At 38.2% G+C, this 20,181-nt stretch overlaps 1 protein-coding gene across 1 annotated transcript; it reads right to left on the bottom strand.

Moving 5' to 3' along the window:
* Positions 1-213: 213 nt before the first annotated feature.
* Positions 214-20,167, bottom strand: NSUN2 (NOP2/Sun RNA methyltransferase 2). Its single transcript, XM_056484757.1, has 19 exons — positions 19,890-20,167; positions 19,651-19,808; positions 19,413-19,517; positions 19,199-19,304; positions 18,543-18,614; positions 15,880-15,964; positions 14,900-15,092; positions 14,449-14,523; positions 13,321-13,451; positions 10,247-10,320; positions 7,147-7,277; positions 6,460-6,556; positions 5,176-5,351; positions 4,564-4,656; positions 4,052-4,187; positions 2,753-2,833; positions 2,385-2,523; positions 1,431-1,470; positions 214-771 (listed from the first exon to the last, which is right to left on the bottom strand). Exons 1-19 carry the CDS (start codon positions 19,977-19,979, stop codon positions 366-368), a joined length of 2,388 nt encoding a protein of 795 aa, XP_056340732.1. The 5' UTR covers positions 19,980-20,167; the 3' UTR covers positions 214-365.
* Between the last annotated feature and the right edge of the window lie 14 nt (positions 20,168-20,181).

A 20,181-nucleotide genomic window follows, 5' to 3' on the forward strand; every position in this document is an offset into this window, starting at 1 on the left:
AATCTATGTGCTTTGAATGGAACCCCAGGTTTTTCTTCTGAAGGAATTTTTGACCAGTTACACACATGCAGTGCATTTGTGTATACCATTGTTCCATTAAAAATACAGGCTTTAGATTTTACTGGTGCCTGGTCTGTTGCCAGCAACAGACACATAAACCCACCAATAAAAAGGAGTTTAAAATGGTGAAAAGAAGACACACTTGAAGAGAAATCTCTTTATAGCTTTCATTTAAAATATAAAATAGGTGAAACTTTAAAAGAGGAACATCCCGTTCTGACCAAATTTTAAAATACAGTCTCATGCTAAAAGCAAAAGTCTGGATGTGAGCCTCATGGAAGCTGCCAAGTAATACAGAAAGAAACCTAATCTTTCACATTACTTGCATCCGTGTCTTTGCCTTCCTGGCTTACATGAGTGTTGGCATTTTTATTAGATTGATCTAAATCCTCAATTTTATTTTCTATTTCCATAGCACTGCTTTCCACAGGACTCTGAGAAGACTCTTCACCTATTTCTGCTTCCATTTTTGTGACTAAATCATGTTCTTTATCTTCCACATCCATTCCTTCCTCTGTTTGCACCAGTCTGTGTTGAACTTCTTCCTCTGTTTTGGTTTCCAATTCCTCCTCTTTCCTCTTTGCTTTAAACACTTCAACTCCCATCATCCTCAGGTAATGAAGTCTCTCATTCTTGGGCACAAAGGCACGCAGTGAGGTCTTCCCTTGCCAGCCACACAGCACTATTGGACACTGAAGATCATGAGGTTTTCTATGAACAAACAGTTAAGTTCAGTCATTTATGAGAAAGTTCATCTTCAAAACTTCATTTTACAGCCATACGCCAATTCAGTCCTAACACTGAATGCATTTTGTAACTACTCACAGAAGATGAAAGTACATTGTTCTTAACTTCAACACCTACACAGGCACCTGCTTGTCTAAAAGCAAGCAAGCAAGCCAAAAACCCAAAAACTTAATGCTAATAAGTTTCTGCAACAAGCAGAATAATTTTCTGGCTCTGGTTTCAAAACTAAAACAAGGAACAGCAAAATCAAAGTTTACATTTAGAAAATTCTCAAGAGTTTTGTCCACAAAAGTTACTTTGTCCACAAAAAAGGAACAATGAAAAGTAAATTTCTCCATTCCAAATGCTGGACTTTACAGGGAAACAAACAAATAAATCACATGCAATGATCTGTTGATCTCTGGCACAACTACCAGCTCTCCTTTATGAAGCTAAATGCTACACTTGTTTTAGGAATTCACAGACAAGACAGCTTCTTTCCCTGTCTTATTCTCTGTATCCTATGTGGCTTTACTGTTTCCCCCACTGCATCTCTATGCCTCAACTTCTGTTTTTGCTGAGTCAAAAGAAATTCTTGTCCAGGTCTTAGAAGTGCATAAATGGAAAGCAACGCATCTACTTACTCAGGGTCTGGGTCGTACTTCAGAACTATACTTCCCATTGCTACAGGGAAGGGGGAACAAAAACAAAACAGATGTGTTACTTGGTACAGTGATACAGTGACTGTAATCTGAAAATGCTCAAGAAAACAAGTTTTTCGACAAACACAGAGTATGACATGGTTAGCAGTTATCTACATCAGTACACTGGACTAGAGACAATATCAGATTTTATTCCCTCTTTTTTTCAAACCAAAGTACTTTTATAGCTACAGAAGTAATTGCCAACATTGCCTTCTCCAAAATCCCAAACAAACAAATTAAACTACAAAATCCACACAGTGGATTAATTTACTCAGTGAATCTAGCATGGAACTTTTACTTAATTAAAATGACTGTAAGAGTATGCCAGACCAAACTTCAGAACATTTTTTTCTTCCCATTTTGTCAAATCAAACACAGAAGTACATGAATCAGCAATGAATTGGAAATAAAACAATAACAAAAGGCTGAAAATTAATTTTCATCCAGTGCAGAGGAAATAACAGTTTAATACGAGTAGACATCACTCCCTATATTTAAGAAAATCAAATCTGAGTAACTATATTTGATACATAAGGTCATGATAAGCAATTGCAGATGACAAACAGTTTCAGTTCAAGCACTAACAGGAAGAAAAACCAGAAGTGTATACAAAAATCTTTGTTCATCAGATATTTTAAATGCTGTCTCACAGCACTGCTTTGCAGAAGTCCTAAGTTTGGCAACTCTTCTGTTCTCTAAAGCTCAAAAAACTTAGAGGCTGCAAGTTTCTAGAAGCATACTGGCTTTCAGTAATGCTTACTTACCTAACAAGTATATATTTAAGATAAATTTAGTAAAAATTTTTAGCAAATACAGTTTATGTTATAGGATTTTCATAGCCTTCTGTGCAAAATATAAAAAATAATTTTGTGACAGCAAAATTAGCAGGCTTACCCATATCTTTGACTTTCTTCTGTGTTTCACTGCTAAATTTACTTAAGAATGGATTTTCCTGGGTTAGCAGAATTTTGACATCTTCTATGCAGACATTTATAATCCTTGCATGAATGAATGGGTACAGAGTATAAATTCCCTGTTTAATAAATAAAGACAATTATTTCAAAATTTAATGATTGATTTCTGAACGAGAAGTGTTAAAAACAGTATGCACTTTACCTAATATCAGAGAATAATTTTCACATTTTAAACCATACTGAAAATGTAAATTACCATTAATCTAACAAAGTTAATGCCAGCTGTCTTACAGGCTCTCCTGAGGAAACCAAAGCATCTCCTTTGAAAACACAATGCTATGTAATTACCTCTTGTGCTAATCTGAATGCACATCCAAACTGTTCACCATCACTGTTGCGAGACCAGACTTTTATCCCTGTGTTGATAACCTGCAAACAGCAAAGCCAATAAGCATCAGTAGGGAGTATAAATTCTGAATTACCACTCAGAACTTGTTTGTCCCTCAACTCTTTGACTAAAAGTTAATTCGCACTGGACACTGAATTAATGTGAATATTCATTCAAGGGAAAAAGGAACTCCTGCTATAAAAATGTGGTGCTCCCTCACCATAAAATGCCTTTTACTCCTTTCCATCTTTAAAACTGAACAGTCTGAGGAAGTGGCAGTTTTAAAAAGAGGGCAACAAACTAATATCTAATTTTAATTTTTGAGTAAAGAATTTTCTGTGTGATTCTGAGAAAGTTGATCAAGGACAGAATTTCAAAAATGTACAAGTGATTACTGTTTGGATACTATCTCTCCCTTGTGGTACTCAAAACCTCACTACCTAATATAATGCATCAGTTTCTTAAAATGTTGTCAATTATGTAGCCATTTTCTGGGCTACAGGGGATAAAAGATTAATTGTTTATCCATCTCAAAGATCTGTTGCAAAGATGCACTGAATATCCTCAAAAATTTTCAAGATTTGACTGGACAAGGCACCAGAATGTATGTGATCTAGCTTTGAAGTCAGCTCTGTTTGATGTAGGAAGGAAGCTGGACTAGATGACCTCATTGCAACCTAAATTACACAATGACTTTTGAGACAAATCTTTAGCATTTGCAAGTCATTTTCCACAGGGAATCATAAAAAAAAGGAATTCCTCTAATTCACAACAACTACTTATTATCCCATTATCACTCATCTTAATGAACTTTTAAAATGTTTACTTCTTAAAATTACTTTGAAACAATGTCCCTATGTAACACAGCCATTCAATAATTCAGATGAACTTTATTTCTGGTTGGCTTTCAAAGCTATTAATACTTTTATAATTAAGGGGATGATAAATACATCATCAATGTAAACTTGTGAAGTTATCTGAAGACTACATAGAAATGCTGGCACACACACAGCAGTTATATATTCCCTCTCTCTACTTTTAAGTTCTCTTTCATCCACCAAAAATGTACTGATTTTCATCTCAGAGATTGTTATTTACCTCTCCAAGTCAATTTTTCATCTCTAACACAGAAGGGACAGAGAGGAAAACATTAATCCAGACTTTAAAAAAAAAAATAGCCTGTCAGAGGGCTAATCCTCTACGTAAACAGTACACTTGGCAAGTTCAAGGAGATATACACTGATGCTTATGAACCATACCTTCATCTTCTCACTATTGTTCAGGAGCACATTCCTTAGCTCCTTAGAAACCATGTACAGCTGCCTCTTTTTTCCTTCTTGAGTTCGAGTCAGTAAATTCATCTTGGGAAATGATGGGTCCAATGCGTAAAACTTCCTGTGGCCATAATACTTGTTTTGATTAACTGAGCAATAAAATCACATACTCAAAATGCATGGTTTAGCCCATTTCCTCCAGCTATCTCTGCAAACACGTAGCACTTTGGCTTCAGAATACAAAGATTAGATTTTCTAAGCTGCATGGCATCAGAAAAGACAAGCTGTTATAGACACTGAGACACACTGGAAAATTTCCAGTGCAAACTCTAGTTGGCTATTTTCATTTAAGTTGAGGAGAGGGGGCCCTGGTGCAAAGTCAGGCAAAAGCCATTATGCAAGACCAACAAGACCAATCTTTTGTAATGAACTGAACTACTAACATCCCTGAACTAATAGAAATCTTACTGCCAAAACAGAAACATATTTTTTCTTACTGGATAGGATGGAACAATGGATCATCTTCAGGGAGAAACACAAAAGGGTCTTCTTTAAAACCAAACAGCTTCATTTTTTTAGATGGTGGTGGTCTAAAAGGAAAATAACATTGCACTGGTAATTTCACTAAAAGTACTTGCTTTAAAATCAGTATATTCAGTTCATTTAGTCAACACTTGGTTTATTGTAACAACAGTAGGCCAAAAACAGTATTGGCATTTTCTTGTGCTTCAGTAATGCTACACACAATTTAACTTGTTACAATAAGGAAGTGAAGCAGTTCTTTGAACCAGAGTTCACAAAAACAAGTAAACAGATTTCTGATGAAATGATTGTGAAGACAGTACAGATCTTCCAACTTCTGAATGTATTTTTTTTCTTTAACAGAGAAGAAAGTAAGTATGAAACAGACTTAACAAATGCTAATAAGAAAACTGGTTATTTTCCAAACTTGCTGAATGAAATACAGACAAGACAGAAAACATGGAAATACAGGACAACTGAATGAATACATTAATTTTTCTTGATCAACTTCTAAGTTACAAAACAACTACAGAATACTCAGCAATTGCAGAGCTGTCACAGGACAAGTACTTCAATGTGGTCCTTACCCGCATACTCCTTCCTTTTTACTCTGCTCAGTGTCCAAATTCTGCAACTCTTGCATTTTCTTAGATTCTTCATTTTCAGCAAGTTTTGGTTCTTCAATAATACAGTCAGAACCATTACCTGAATTAGCTGCTGTCACTTCAGTATCTCCTGTTCTTTGTGGTAATTTCTGATGAACCTATTTCAAATTACAGTATTTTCAAAAAAGCACAAATAGTATCCAACTTGTAACAGAAGGCACCTATGTTCTCTCTTTGTATGCGTTTAATTCTTGTCAATTTGTATGCAAGTGCTTAAACAGATCTATTCAGGGAGTTAATCTGATTACTAGATTAAGATACCACTATAAATTGCATTTACCTCTAGTACTGATCTGGACAGTTTCATACCAACTGTCCAAGAAAGCTATTTTTGTACCATCTACAAAATCATGTTCTACAGTCATGTTCACGACTATTTTAAAAGAGGATCTGCTGTTTTCCTCCTAACACTCAAACTGACACCTGCATCCTGCTGCTGCAACCCTTCTGTAAGAGTGCTATGACATTTAACTTAGAACAGCACCATCTATTTGGAGGGTGCTTGCTTCTGAATAAATGCTTCTTCCCTATTGCTACATACATTTTACTCATAAGTTTTTCTAATTAAGCAAATCAAATAAACACCTAAAAGGGATTCACACAAGAAGTTCTTCTCACAGACATGACAATCTAAGAGATCAAATAAATCACATCAACTTAAAATCCTGTTGACAGGATTTTAAAGACAATTGACAACAAATGGATTAAAGTCAGATGGCTGAAGCTGCTGCTCCTAACAGTTTTACATCCATTGCCAGTGCTGCTGATCTGCTAATCTGCTAGTGAATCACTCCTGAGCAACCAGCCACAGAGTAAGATAAACTGACATCAGAATTAGCTTACAACACAGCAGAAAAAAGCCTTTTAGCAGGGGACCACACACAGCTGAAGGAAGTGACAGCTTTAGCCATCCAATATAATCTGCTTCTGTAATTCTTTCAAAGCCTTAATTTTAGGGTCAAGATTTATCTTGTTATTTTACTACCATTTCAAAATCCCCTTTTTTTTTTTTTCTATTTTAAAAGTTGTCATGTTTTTTCTTAAGTACTTCATGGATTTAGTAATTTATTTTTATTTGATACTGAACTATAACTGAAGGGCAGATACAGAACAGTTATAGTATGTCTTATAGTATGTGCAAACTTAAAAAAAAAATCCTGGAATATTTTAAGTAATTAATATTTTAGATAATTTAAAAGAAGTTACCTTAGGCTGACGTTTATTCCACGGCATTGGAGACTTTTTTATTAAGACAGCCACAAAGAAGCCACCTGTGTTCTGGTGATGTGGCAATATCCTAAGACTAGAGAGGAAAGAAAAAAAAATGCTGCAGCACATTCATAGCTATGTTCAGAACCACAAAATACTAGAAGGCCCAGATTTATATTTACTTTCAGGTAAGTGCTCCTAGTAGGACTGTGCAGATTTAATTTATCAACCTACAAACATGATCTAAATAGAGCATTCTGGCAAAATTACTTGCATCAACGCCACACGTTCATTCACCGTTCACATTTGAGCTTTAATGACTCATTTCTAAACAATATTTTTAGAATAGCTATGGAAAGCCTTTAAAAGCAAGTAAGTCACACTGTTAATATGGCAATCTTTTACACACTTTTTCAGTAATTTTGACTGTTTATCTCTATTGGATGCAAAGAATGTGACCTTTTCATGAGAGTACTTATTCCTCTTACGCAACTTGCAGTAATTTCTCCTGATTCACTGGAGTTTAAATATTGTGCATGGCATATGAAGCAATATTGTGCATTACATATGAAGCAATCAAAATATACTCAGATCTACACATTCCTAATCTGGCCTAATTATAATTTGCCCACAAACATACATGTTACATCAAATCCTCATAAGATCTACTCTGGGAAAACTTACCAGCGCTCCAGATTCATTGCCTTTAGCTTCTCTTCATCTTTCAGTGGAAACATAGTAGGACGTATTTGTGTTTGTCTGTTTGAAGGCACATCTTTCCACTCCTCAAACCACTGTCCATCCTTCAGCATCACCTTCAAAGGGGTAAATACAAATTCAGTGACGAACATAGGTCACCCTTTTACAAGTTTTAATTAAAACACCTGCAAACCAAGGTTCAGATGCCAAATAGAGAAGTTATTTTCTGGTATAGAAAATTAAGTTCTTTAAAGTGCATTGTTTCTTTGTGCATTGTACGTGTGCACTTCAGAGTAGGAGATTCTTGTCAGGTCTTTGCTCCACTTCACATGCTTCAAAAAAAACCAGCATACTGTCGAAGTGCAGATTGGTGCTGAATCAACTAAAAAGATCTCTGTTAACCTGCTAAAACATGTGAACCACCAAAATCCAGTGAAAGGACAGTGGCAAATTATGGAAGATCAGTGAGCCGTGAGATTTAACATACACTACTACTTTTTTTCCATGAGACTGGCAGTGAAACACTGTGTTATAGGCAGTTTCCAAGCAGTATACAAAGGAAAAGAGCTACTGCAGTCTAGTCAAGATCAGAACTGAAGAATCCCCATTTCATTATATAAGAAATATGCAAGAGTTCAATACAACAGCTTGGTAGGCAGAAAGTTGCATGACACGGGCATGTACAGGTCACTGACAGAGATGCTTTTGTGGAGAGTTGCTGAAGAACCACGTCCCCATAAATTTTCTAGTATCTGTACCTTTTCCTAGAACTCAGAACATATCTACAGATCTGCTCTAAGACACTGTGTAGACACAACATCACCTCAGTCTGGCTAAGGGTCAAAGCTTTTGATGGACTCTTAAGATATAAGCAGAAGGTTAGAGCCACAAATCTTACAGGAAGGCATTCTGAAAGCTCCTCAAGCAAGGATACTAAAGTGAAAAGCAAAATTTGACCTCAGAGCTTTAGACGCCTGGTTTTGTACTGGATGCTAAAGCTGTAGGAAGAGTCCCAACTGGGGATGCACAGGGCAAAAGCATAAAAATTAATCACTGAAATGAAGGCCCATTTTTGTTGTTAAGACAACAAAGTAAAGCAGTTGCAGTGATGGGAACTTCAGGACTGGCAAGTATGATGAAGTGGTTTTAAGCATCTCACTGTGGTTGTCTTGAAAGTTTAATCAAGTGCTGTAGTGGAAACTGAAATGTAACATTTATCTAGACTACTAAGAACTTTGGAACGCAGATTTCAGCATCATGAAGTCTGGCACTTCTCAACCACTGATCAGATCACACCTTGTGCCTTTCCACATTTTCCAAAATAGAAATTACTGTACTTACAGAATTAGTATTTCAAGTCAAAATATGCTACATTTCATAGTGCTAGATGGAGACAAGACAGACTGTACTTCTGAACTGCTCTTCTTTGCAAGTCACGACTCCAAGCTTACGAAAACTAACAACGGGAGTGAAAAATAACCAAAATCTAAAAAAAATATAGAACTACTTTGGTTTTACCAGAAAAATTGCCTAGCAGTCCTGTGCTGTTCAGTTTTGGTTTACTAGCCTAACTGGTAAGTTGGTGGGACTGGTACAACGACAAAGCATCAAAGAACACACTGAACTCTTCTCTACTGCACATTTTACTGACCACCTGTTAGAGCAGAAGGAAGAGTAAAAGTGCTGCAGGAACAGATGACCAAACCTGGAGTTAAAAAGGTGTCTTCAAGCCCAAAATAATTCACTGGAGTTCACTCATTGTCTGGCTTAAGGAAGGAGTACTGAATGCTATTTCTAAGCATCCAAATGTCCCTTGAACAAAACCTTATTTCTGTTTTTGCTGTTTCCAGAGATTTTCAGTCAACTGATGTTCAGTAATACTCAATGTAATCAGTCACAGAGCTCCCAGAAAACAAATGCTGCACCAGGGAACAAAAGACTACCCCAAGTAAAAACAGCACCAAATTAAGAAAATACATCCACAGTGACATGCTAGCCAGTGAGGCATGAAAATATACAGCAGCAAATCAGGTCTGAAGAAAATCTGGCAAACTTGCAACACATTTTATCAGACTAGTTTTTAAAACCTGTTAGGGAGATTTGTATTTCAAGTGCAAACAGAGAAATAGATACTACAAGGAACAGAATACACCCTTAGTGACCACTATATAAATATATATAGTAGCTTTATGGAGTACCAAAAAAGGTAAAATTAAGATCACAAAGCCACAGTTATTTTACATTTATTCTTCAGGTACAAGCATACAGCGTAAACTTCAGGAATTTTAAGAAGGAAGAAATCAGCTAAGCTGGATTTCCAGTGGCAGAACATAAAACAAATCTTTATTCCCTGCATCTTATTCATTTAGCCTGTACACAGGCATAAATCTGTCTGCCATTGCAAGAGACTAGTGAGATGGTAAGACAGAAAACCCAATGGCATTGCAAAGGCACACGCTCATAATTAAGATTTAATCAGTTTCTTTCCCTACTTTACCAGGATGGCCTTCTATTTTTCCTGACTATACTCTTGACAAGAAGCTGAAGCAGCTTTGGGTTTTTTGCCCCTCCCAATTAGTTTGTTTCCAGAATTGAAATCATTTAAGGCCTGGAACAAAATACAGGATTCTATTAATATTCTAGGATTAGTCACATCACTGCAGGCTTTATAGCTTATTTGCAGAAACAGTTTTACAGCTTTTACTTCCAAATGAAGTAAAAGGGATCAGCTGAAGAACTGCAGAATCCAACATTCACAGACCCTGAAGACAGAGATGGATGGCTAACATTAAAAGTGACTGGAATTATGTTGCCATCTACAGGCCATATACACACACCAGAATAGGGACTTGTATCAAGAAAGTATAGGACACAGAGGAAAGAAGCCTAGAGGTAAGGGGAGAGCAGATGAGGAGAAAAGAACCTACCCTCACAAAGACTTTCAGCTTAGCTCTCTCCCCTAAACATCAAAGCACTGCCATTAATGCAGCTCAATCTAATATTGTGAAATACTACACTTCAGAATTTTCCTAATTTAACACTCTACCACAGACCAAGAACTTCACAAAAATATCAGGTTAAGTACCTTCCATTTTGTAATTCCTGGCATCCTCTTCAAACCTGGTAACTCAGAAGAGACATCAGCAAGTTCTAAGGCACCTGAAATCCAGAGAATATAAACATTTTGAAAACAGAATTTAAGAGTTACATTGCCAATTAACTTTTACAAAAATAGTTTTCCTTAAAATTTTAAGCTACTTTAGGAATAGTATTTTATAAAACTTTCAAGAAATAAAATGCTATACAACTTCTACCACTTTAACAAAGAAGGTGATAAGAACTGTTAATAATAACTACATAAGATGCAACCTATAAATTACCCAAAACATAATGGTTAGATATATTTGTAGCAGCTGTAGAGTAATACTCTACAACCTGTAACATTAAACTTCAGTGTTCTAAGCAAAAGAATCATTTAAGTTCTTATTCTCATTTACTCAGTATTTGGATTTGCTACGCTGATTAAGTATTTTTCAGGGAATAACTTTTGGTATAACTAAGCCTTCTGAAATGCCTATGATATTCTAATTTCAAGGACTTACAATCTCAATATATTCCAGTGGGAGAGGAAAGAAGATTTGTTATTTTTAAAATGGAAAGGAAAATTCCAAACTGTATCCTAACATGACAGAAGACTATGTGCCTGAAATATGCCAAATTACTACAAGAAACATCAACAGGGTCTAGCTTAATCTACTGAATAAAAGCTTCAAGCTGCCCAAAGTCCAGAAGGAATGATAGAAAAATTTACGGTTTAAATAAGTGACCTCCCTAGAAAATAATAACTTTTAACCTTGCTTTTCTCTGATTCTGAATACATCAGTTATTTACCAGTTAGGTAGGTTTTTCCGCTTGTTGTACACAAATTATCAACCTGCTCTACATGACTATAACCATCTACTCTTACAGTGACAGCTTAAGCAAGTCTTTTAAATAAATGAAAAGGAGATACATGAATTCATTGAAAAATTTAAAAATGACATCTCAAATGTGATTACACTTGATATTTTGCATTCATCCTTTGAATACTCCTGCCTCCTTACAGCACAACTTCAGCTGATATGTCAAGACCACATCAGACTGATCAGGCACTGTCAGAGTCTGTCAGAAGCACTACAATTTCCAATAGCTGCTACATGGTACAAAAGGCCTTCTCCCTACTCCTTCATCCCTAAGGGGAAAGCAGCCTCATCTGCTTCACAAGCAGCAAGGTAACACTGTGCTAGAAACTACCAACAAGCCTTCCAAACTGTCCTGAACTAAAATGCTCCTTGCAGACCACTGCACTACCTCTTTACTACTACCTTCTTAAGCTACATCTGTGTTCAAGCTCAAAGAATAACATGCACCTGTTGGGACACATCACAGCCTCAAATTATGCCTTAAAACACCTCCACTGGGCAGAGATTAGATCCAAATGTCATAAGCCAGTACATCCTTCAAAGCATTGAATTTCCCCCAGGTGCTGAAATTGCTGACCTCCACATCCTCCTGCTTTTGTGTTCTTATCCCAACCAGTTCTTAATGCCTTCCACTCTTGTCACTGTTAAAATTAGTGCTGTCTTACTATGGCCTTCAATAAGCCAAGCACACTAATTTACTGGAAATGTATCTATGATTACCAAAGAAACTACTTCTAAATAAAAATGTCCTTTCAGAATCACAGAATAAGCTGAGTTGGAAGAGACCCACCAAGATCGGGTCCAGCTCTGGCCCTGTGCAGGACACCCCAGGAATCACACCATGTCCCTGAGAGCATTGTCCAGAAGCTTCCTGAAGTGTCTCACGCTGGTGCTGTGACCACTTCCCCTGGGGAGCCTGTTCCAGTGCCCAGCCACCCTCTGGGTGAAGAACCTTTGCTGATATCCAACCTAAACCTCCCCTGACACAACTTCAGGCCATTCCCTTGGGTCCTGTCACTGGTCACCCGCCCTTCTTCCCTTCACAAGGAAGTTTCAGACTGCAATGACGTCTCCCCTCATCTCCTCCAGACTGAACAGAACAAGTTACCTCAGCCACTCATCATCAGGCTTTTCCTGTAGACCCTTTATTATCTCTGTTGCCCTCCTTTGCATGCTCTCTAATAGTTTAATGACTTTCTTATATTGCAGTGATCAAAACTTCACACAGGATGTAAGATGAAGCTGCCCCAGTGCACAGAAGAGTGGGAGTAGAAATTACATAATCAATTCCTAATTAACCTGCAAGCACTTTAGCTAAAGTGCTGTTTCTAAGACAGTGAAATTTCATGCATAATTTGGGGCCAGAATAGTTACCAGCACAAAGTAAACATTACACAAAACAGGCTACCAAATTCCAAAGTAAGTGCAGGTCCAGGAGCAATAGAGCTGTTTCTGCTATGCAAAAGCCTCAACTTTGAAAAGTCCGTGGAACTTTCCTGCCAAATCCAATTCAATGTTTCCAAATTTCAGGTCATTGATTTAGAAAAAACAGTATACACCAGCTACTAATGAGCTACTGAACCCTACTATCACAAAGTAATGCAGAGCAGCTTCCCAGCTTATCTCAATTTTTCTACCTTTTGTAACCTCAGCCTTCACATGCAAGTCAAAAATACAAAAAACACCATGAGTTTAAACACATTAAAATTCCAAGCACATCAAAATGTGGGGCAAAGGATGCTAAAGGTATCAGACTCCCACCTACTGGTGTACAATTACTTTGCTCTAACTGCTTAACTACACTGGGCTTTTTACTCCTATACTGCACAGCAGCAGTGCTCCACATGGAGTTTTCCAAAGGAATTACAGATATCAGACATGGACTCCAACCAGTGGAAGTAGTTAGTGGAAGCCAGATAACAGAGACTGAATGCCACTGATCTGTACAAGTGTCTTCTGTATCACTAACACAACTCTTCAGGTTTTGTATTTGCAGCTGATTCACACCCATTTAACAGTAATAGTAATATCAATGAAATCCTACTAGTGTTAAAAAAATTCCAGAGTTTTGCAAACTAGCAGCGCATTACCCACATTAAGCTTATCACTAATACCAACATACACACATCCTTTTTTGGCCTGAGGAAAAAAAAAAAAAAACAAGAGTTCCCCACCCTGTTCAAGCTGACATTCTCACCTTGACTCTTTTCCAGCAGAGATGCGATCACAGCTTCATTTTCGATGGGATTCAAGGAACATGTGGAATACACCATTCTCCCGCCTTCTGCCAGCTGTTCAACACCACGGGTTGCAATTCTCAACTGCAATCTAACAGAACACTCTTGGTCTAGTCAGCTATCATTCAGGAACCCAGAAAAAGCTTTACTGCAGACACACAACTCTCCACGGACTAAGCCAGCACTCAGGGAGTTCTACAGCTGTCAGCAGTACACAAATTATAGTCAGTGTTACACTAAATCAGCTTAGTGCAGTCTATACTGCAGGCACACTCACAATGACACCTATTAAATAAAAGCAGCAATTAGGTCAAACATTAACACTAACACAGCATAACTTTGAACATAACATTCTCTATTTTGTTCTTTCTAGTGCCCCATCAGTTTTATTATCAAGTACTCAACACTAGAGAAATAACACCTGAAAACATGACTCTTCCCAGAAATTCACTTAAATTGAGGGGTAATTTGACTATTAAAAATATTATGGACAACACAGCTTAACTAGCAGCGGCCTTCTGAGAAAGGTATCACTGAGCTGGACCATGAATTTAGGCCCTACCTGTATACTTCCAACTAAAATGAAACCAGTAATAATGAATGAGTTGCCAAGAAGTCATAGGTCAGCTGAGTCACACTAACCAATTCATCCCCAGCTTTTTAAAAATACACAGTAAAATGTTCTGAGTATTTTCATCTGTTTCAATCACTACATTTTACCATGTGCCTGCACTAGGCTATAATTTTACAACTTACTGTATTTTCCAACAGTATTTTACCTGCCTAAATGTTAAGAACCCCAACCAAGTGATTTGTTCCATTTTATTAGCTAGCCTGTCTAAATCAATTCAATTAATATTTCCATGGCTATTTGTAACAATACAGGTAATTTAGATTCATGTTTCCTTCCTCACATCTGAAACCCTACACTTCCTCTCAGTAGCATTAAGCTCTTGATTTGAGAGAAAAATTACTCTTCTTAGTCTCTGCTTTGTCATATATTAACATGCAAATGCACGCAGTTGTTAAAAATACAGAAAAAGAAGAGAAAAATGAAAGAATTGCAGATGTGCAATAAACATTTTTACCCATGGAGCTGCAAACTGTTTTGTGTTGTCCACTTCTTCCACACATCGATGTTTTTCCTCATGGTTCCATCTCCACTGCAGAGGTAAAACAGATTTGTATTATTTGTGTGTAAAACTCATTCCATGTCCAAGTCATTTATAGCAGCACAAAAACACCAGCCCCTCTCCCTTGTAACTAGTTCTCCCACACTGTTCTGTTTTGCTTCCTCACTGTGTCTGTGTTTCAGAGTCCTGAACACAAGGTCAAAATTTGAAGCCCTTCAACTGATCAAATTTAAGGACCACTTGGAATGAAAAAATTCAACTTGATTCTGTACCCCCACACTTAAAAGGCATTCACAATTTACTATAAATCCTAACTCACTAACCTACTCAAAAGGCACAATTCAGTGACACAAAAAATTCAGTACTGCATTTAAAGCAGTAAAATCCAAGTTTACATGCAAGGTACCTGCAGGGGACATCACATAAAATTCTGTCATAGAAGAGGACCTCTTTTCTTCCATCAACATCTATCTGCAGATTAGGAATGCTGGAGGCATCGTGATTTACCACCATGATGCATGGACTGTTTAATCTCTTAGCCTGATGAACCAGTAAATAGCAGCGCTTGTTGTCAACATCATTGGCAATTACAAAACCATCTGGGAACATAAAATAGCGGGAAAATGCTTTACTATTCAACAGATAAATAATTTTACAAAGTTTATTCCCTTATCTTCTAAAGTTCTGTAAATTTTTCACTAGATTTTTACTTAAAAGACTGCTCATGAATAGGGGAGCCCTTACTGAGCATAAAATAACCTAAAGTATGTTGAAGGTTAACTGATGTGTCATAGTCTCAAGAGTTTCAGCTACCATCCTGTGGCAGTAAGACACAGCCAAGGACCCTTCAACTTATCAAATGAAAACCTCAAAAACAGAAAAAAACCCTGTCAGCAATGACAATCCCTTCAGCAAATTTTCAGTACAACGCAGAAAGAATCCACACTCTCTACAACTCTACAGTGTCAATGGGCAGTATTTTCTGCTAGCATCTAACAAAATATGAAGATACTGAAGCTTACAAAAATAATAAATATCATCAATTGCTTCAAATTTAAAGCAGCTTAATCCAGTGTTTGTAGGATACCACAAAAGCACAGAGGCACATGGGCCACCATGTACTAAGTAAACCTGATTTATATAGATAAATAAAGATCTAATCACATGTACTGTATTCTGCACTGTAATGATACATATAATTCATGTCTGGGGTTTTTATCAAGCAAAGGAAGCCCATGCAGTTTCAAATCAAAGGTGGGTACTTTTAATCTCATAACAACCCCTCGTAGTTCAATGCAGTTACTCATCTGTGACATTAAGAACGATCTATTAGAAAAAAAAAAAACAGAAATTCCAAGCCACAGGTTTTTAGTTTTCCAGACTTACTGGGAAAAGGAACATTCATGTCTGCATGCAACATTTCAATGAGCTGTGCAGTCTTAGATCCAGGAGCAGCACACATATCTAGGATCTACAAATATAAGAAAGTTTTGAAAAGTCCTGCCTTGTACTTTTTCAGTACTTGAGAAATTTACTAGGCTCTTGTTTAAATTAAGTATTTTTGAATATGCAGAATTATGATTGTTCTGTAACACCAGCTTGAAAAAAACAAAGTACAATCCCGTTCTTTGTATGCTTTAGCTTTGAAGGTTGAAAATATAAAAAGGACTTTAGTTTGTAGGGAACAAAAACTTCAGCTGAAATAAAATTTGAAAGAGGAACCTGAATACAGATTTGGGGATATGATCCTTTTATCAGTTCACAAACAATTCCAGCTGAATTTATCTGCAACTGTACATATATACACACATATTAAAGACAAAGTTACAATGAAAAGCAAGTAGTACTTTTCTTTAAATTATTAGTAAATTAATCAGTCAGTAGTTCATATTGACTTTATAAAAATTGTTTTCCCTTCCCACACATTTACATTTCAATGCACAAAATCAGGACAGTATATGCCTCCTGCTTCTTTATTTTGGAAGAAGCACTTGGGAAGTGTTTGAACTGCCCTGAGGCAGCTGAACCTAACAGCAGAGACACCAATACCTAAATTCCAGTGTATTTCTCCCTCCTAATTAATCACTAATTCTGCTTGTGATAGAGTCATTGGTAGTCACTTTCACAGCAAACCAACTGGAATCTCACACCGTTCTCTTAAGCAAAGAAGCTTAGAGTCTTTCCTCTTGCCTAGTTACAGATTTTCAGAAACATATGTCTATCTCCTGGACCTTTGGCTCCAGTAAAAATCAGCTGAGATCGTGCAAGAGGATAAAGGACAAGAACAATCTGGTCAGATCCTCATATAAGCCCCTGGCACTAACAAGACTAAACCAGAAGACAGCCCCCAGAGAAACACAAAGAGAGCTCCAGAGAATGTGTGATAAATCCTGTCATGCAGCAGCACTAACACATCATGAAACACACCCTGCAAGACAGCATCAGAACTGCTGTTTAAATTAAAAGATTCAATGCTACTGTTTTCTACTTTTGCAGATAATGCAAAAGATAATGAAGGATATACAAGGCTAAATACACTCTAAAACTGTCCAGCAAACTGATGGTGAGGGGAAAACTAAATGGGTAAAATGAACACAGCTACAGGGAGGTCTGATAATCATTAATTTTATCCTTGTGGAAGATGGAATCAGCATGTTAGATGTGACATACAGAACGTGCTGGTTAAAAAAAGTAACCTGAAATTCTGGTCCTAACAAGCACCTCCTGAGCTAAGACAATAAGGACTATAAAAGGTCCTAAAATGACAGGTCAGGGCATGATTAGATCATTAAACATGTGCTGTTTTGGCACAAGAGAGGATAAAGAACCTATTCTTAGTCAATATCATGAAATCTTACACGCATTTCTGGAAAATGCTGCAATACTCACCCAAATTAAAAATTCAATGTAAAGCTTTTACACTGCTAGCTTAGCATACACAAAGTAAGGTGTGTGCAAAAATATCCCCACAATCTGTGTTTTACATTAAGATGAATGTGTTCACCACCTGTTCAATTCCAGACAAAAATCAAAATACACCTGTCACACATCAGGACTAAAACTTTCAATGTACTATAAAATTTAATTAAAAATTTACTTAAAATTTACTTAAGAGATGAGAAGACCTTGCCTACATAAAATAGCCACAGCTGTCGTACAATGAGTTGGGGTGAAAGTAGGAGAAAAAAAAGTGAAAAGTTATATATGCTAAGTAATGTTAATATAAAAACAACTGTGTGCAAACTACTTTTTAAAACACATGTCATAATTCTGATAAACATAAAATTTTAAGATACAGCTTGAAAATTTAAGACAGAAGTACACAACATGGCTGCTTGAGATAGCGAGGCAAGTAGCTCATCAATTTAACAGATTAAGAGCATAAAGCCACCAGACAGATTTGGTCTGCAAATAAGCACAGAGTATGAAAACATCACAAAGTTAGAACAGTTTGCTGTTTGCTACCAGATATCCTCATTCCTGTGGTGTGCCATAAGAAAATACCATGGGCACTCCTCATACCCTTCAGTTAAAATTAGCACCCTATAATGTTTAGCAACCACCAACAGCATGTTTCAGCTCACTCAAAATATTTCATCTAACAGATTATTTATAGAGTAGAACTTCTCAGCTTCTTCAAAAGGCTTAGTGGAGTGAAATCTAAAAGGTAGGAATATTATCTTGAAGACTACATCTGTTCACAGAGTGATGGAGAGAGGAAGCTAAAAAGTCACTTGAAAAGCAGGCTGTAACAAGAATACATAACTGAGATGCAGCTAAACATATTTACACTTTGAAAATAAGACTATGCAACTGCCTAAAATTGAAGTGTTTTTTGCAGAGTATTACATGCAGCTGAAAAAGCAGATGCTCCTCTGATAGTGTGTTTGTAACCTGAACATTAGTTGAGTGCTGATGTGCAGAAAGCATTAAATGTACCAACACGAAACAAAACCATGTATCAGCCTTGACAGAACTCTTGTGATTTGTAGTTCAATTAACCTAATTTCAGGGAACAAACTTCAGTACACATTATATTCTGGACTTACCTTATGATGAGGGCTAACATTAAGCAGCAGAGGTGGGATCATACTAACAGCTTCCTGACGGCTGATATTTCCCTTGAAAGGAAAAAAGAAATTAAGTTTGCTTTTATTCCATGAAGGAATGCATTTCTTTTGCAATAAAACTTTCAAATTGCTGTGTAGTAAGATGAAAAAGCAGTCAGAAATACACTATTATAAACTTAGGATTAAATTCTGTTCGAATTTAACAAGAAAAAATCACGGTATTTCACCCAAATGTAATTTCTATTAATTGAGTATTTATTCCAATTGTATTAATTCTGTAGTTTCTGCTCAAAAGAGAGGAGAAACTGGCTTGTATCAAGTGACAAACATCTACCACTTAAGTGCTGTCATGCACAAGCACACATTTTTTACCACATTTACACATTTGGTTTCTAACAGCAACTGATTACTTCACTAATTTTAACATCCCCAAACATAAAAAAAAAATTGCAATTATTTTAGGTAAAATTTGTAGCTGCAGTTATGCACTATTATCATTGGATGCATCACAGCCAGCTACAAAACAAAATCCAGATTCTTCTGAGCTGCTCAACTTCTGAGAGAAGAGATAAAGCCTCCATCTTTCATTGCACAGGATATGCCAGGAAAAAAATCAAGATCTATCCAAAACTTACACATTCTGTCTCGCTAACCAGAAACTGATGAAACTTTTCCAGCTGTGGGGACTTGCGTAAGATTTTTCTACTCAAGTTAGTGTGCCAGGCTAACTCTTCAGGGTACCTGGTGGGAAAAGAGACGGGAAAAGAACAGGCAGAAGAAAGAGACCGATGAGCCAGGCTGGTTGCCGGGAACATGCAGAACGCCTTATCTCACCTCCAGATCACTCACCAGCTCAGCGACTGCGGCATCTCGACTTTCTGGCCATCCACCTCCAGGTCCTGCAGCTCTCGGAAGTACTTTTCCTTCAAGCAGTGGAGGATCTCTTTGGCGTGGCTGCATGCGAGAGACACGCGGAGGGACACGGGATGGAGACACAGAATCGCGGGCTAGCTCAGGCTGGAAGGAGCCTTACAGCCCGCGCAGTTCCCCTGTGCCGGGGCGCTCCCCGCGGGAGCCCGGCCCGTACCTGCGGTAGCCGGTGATGCGCAGCGTGGCGGGCAGCGGCTCCCGCAGCGCCGCCATGAACGCGTCCCACTCTCCGGCGGGCACGATGCCCAGCTCCCGGTAGTACCGCTCGAACAGCTCGTTCTCCTTCACGATCTCGGGGTAGCCGCCGGCCCAGCCCTGAAGAGAAGCGCCGCCGCCGTCAGCCCGGCGGCCCCGGCGCTCCCCGCCCCGCTTCACCTCCCCCGGCCCGGCTCTCACCGCCTGGTCCCCGCCGCCGCCGCTCCGCTCCGGCCTCTCCTGCCGCTGCTGCTGCTGCTGCCGCCGGCGGTCCCGCGCCCTGCGGCCCATGGCGGCCAGGCGGCGGCCGAGCCGCGCCACCAGCCCCGCCGTGAGGGAGACCGGCCGCTCCCGATCCCGGTCCCGGTCCCGGTCCCGGTCCCGGTCCCGGTCCCGATCCCGATCCCGATCCCGATCCCGATCCCGCTCCCGATCCCGCTCGGCCGGAGGGACCGCGCGGCCGCCGCGTGCTCCCGGCGCGCACGCGCGGGCC

The sequence above is a fragment of the Oenanthe melanoleuca genome, chromosome 2, assembly GCF_029582105.1.
Source record: "Oenanthe melanoleuca isolate GR-GAL-2019-014 chromosome 2, OMel1.0, whole genome shotgun sequence".
Lineage (NCBI taxonomy): Eukaryota > Metazoa > Chordata > Aves > Passeriformes > Muscicapidae > Oenanthe > Oenanthe melanoleuca.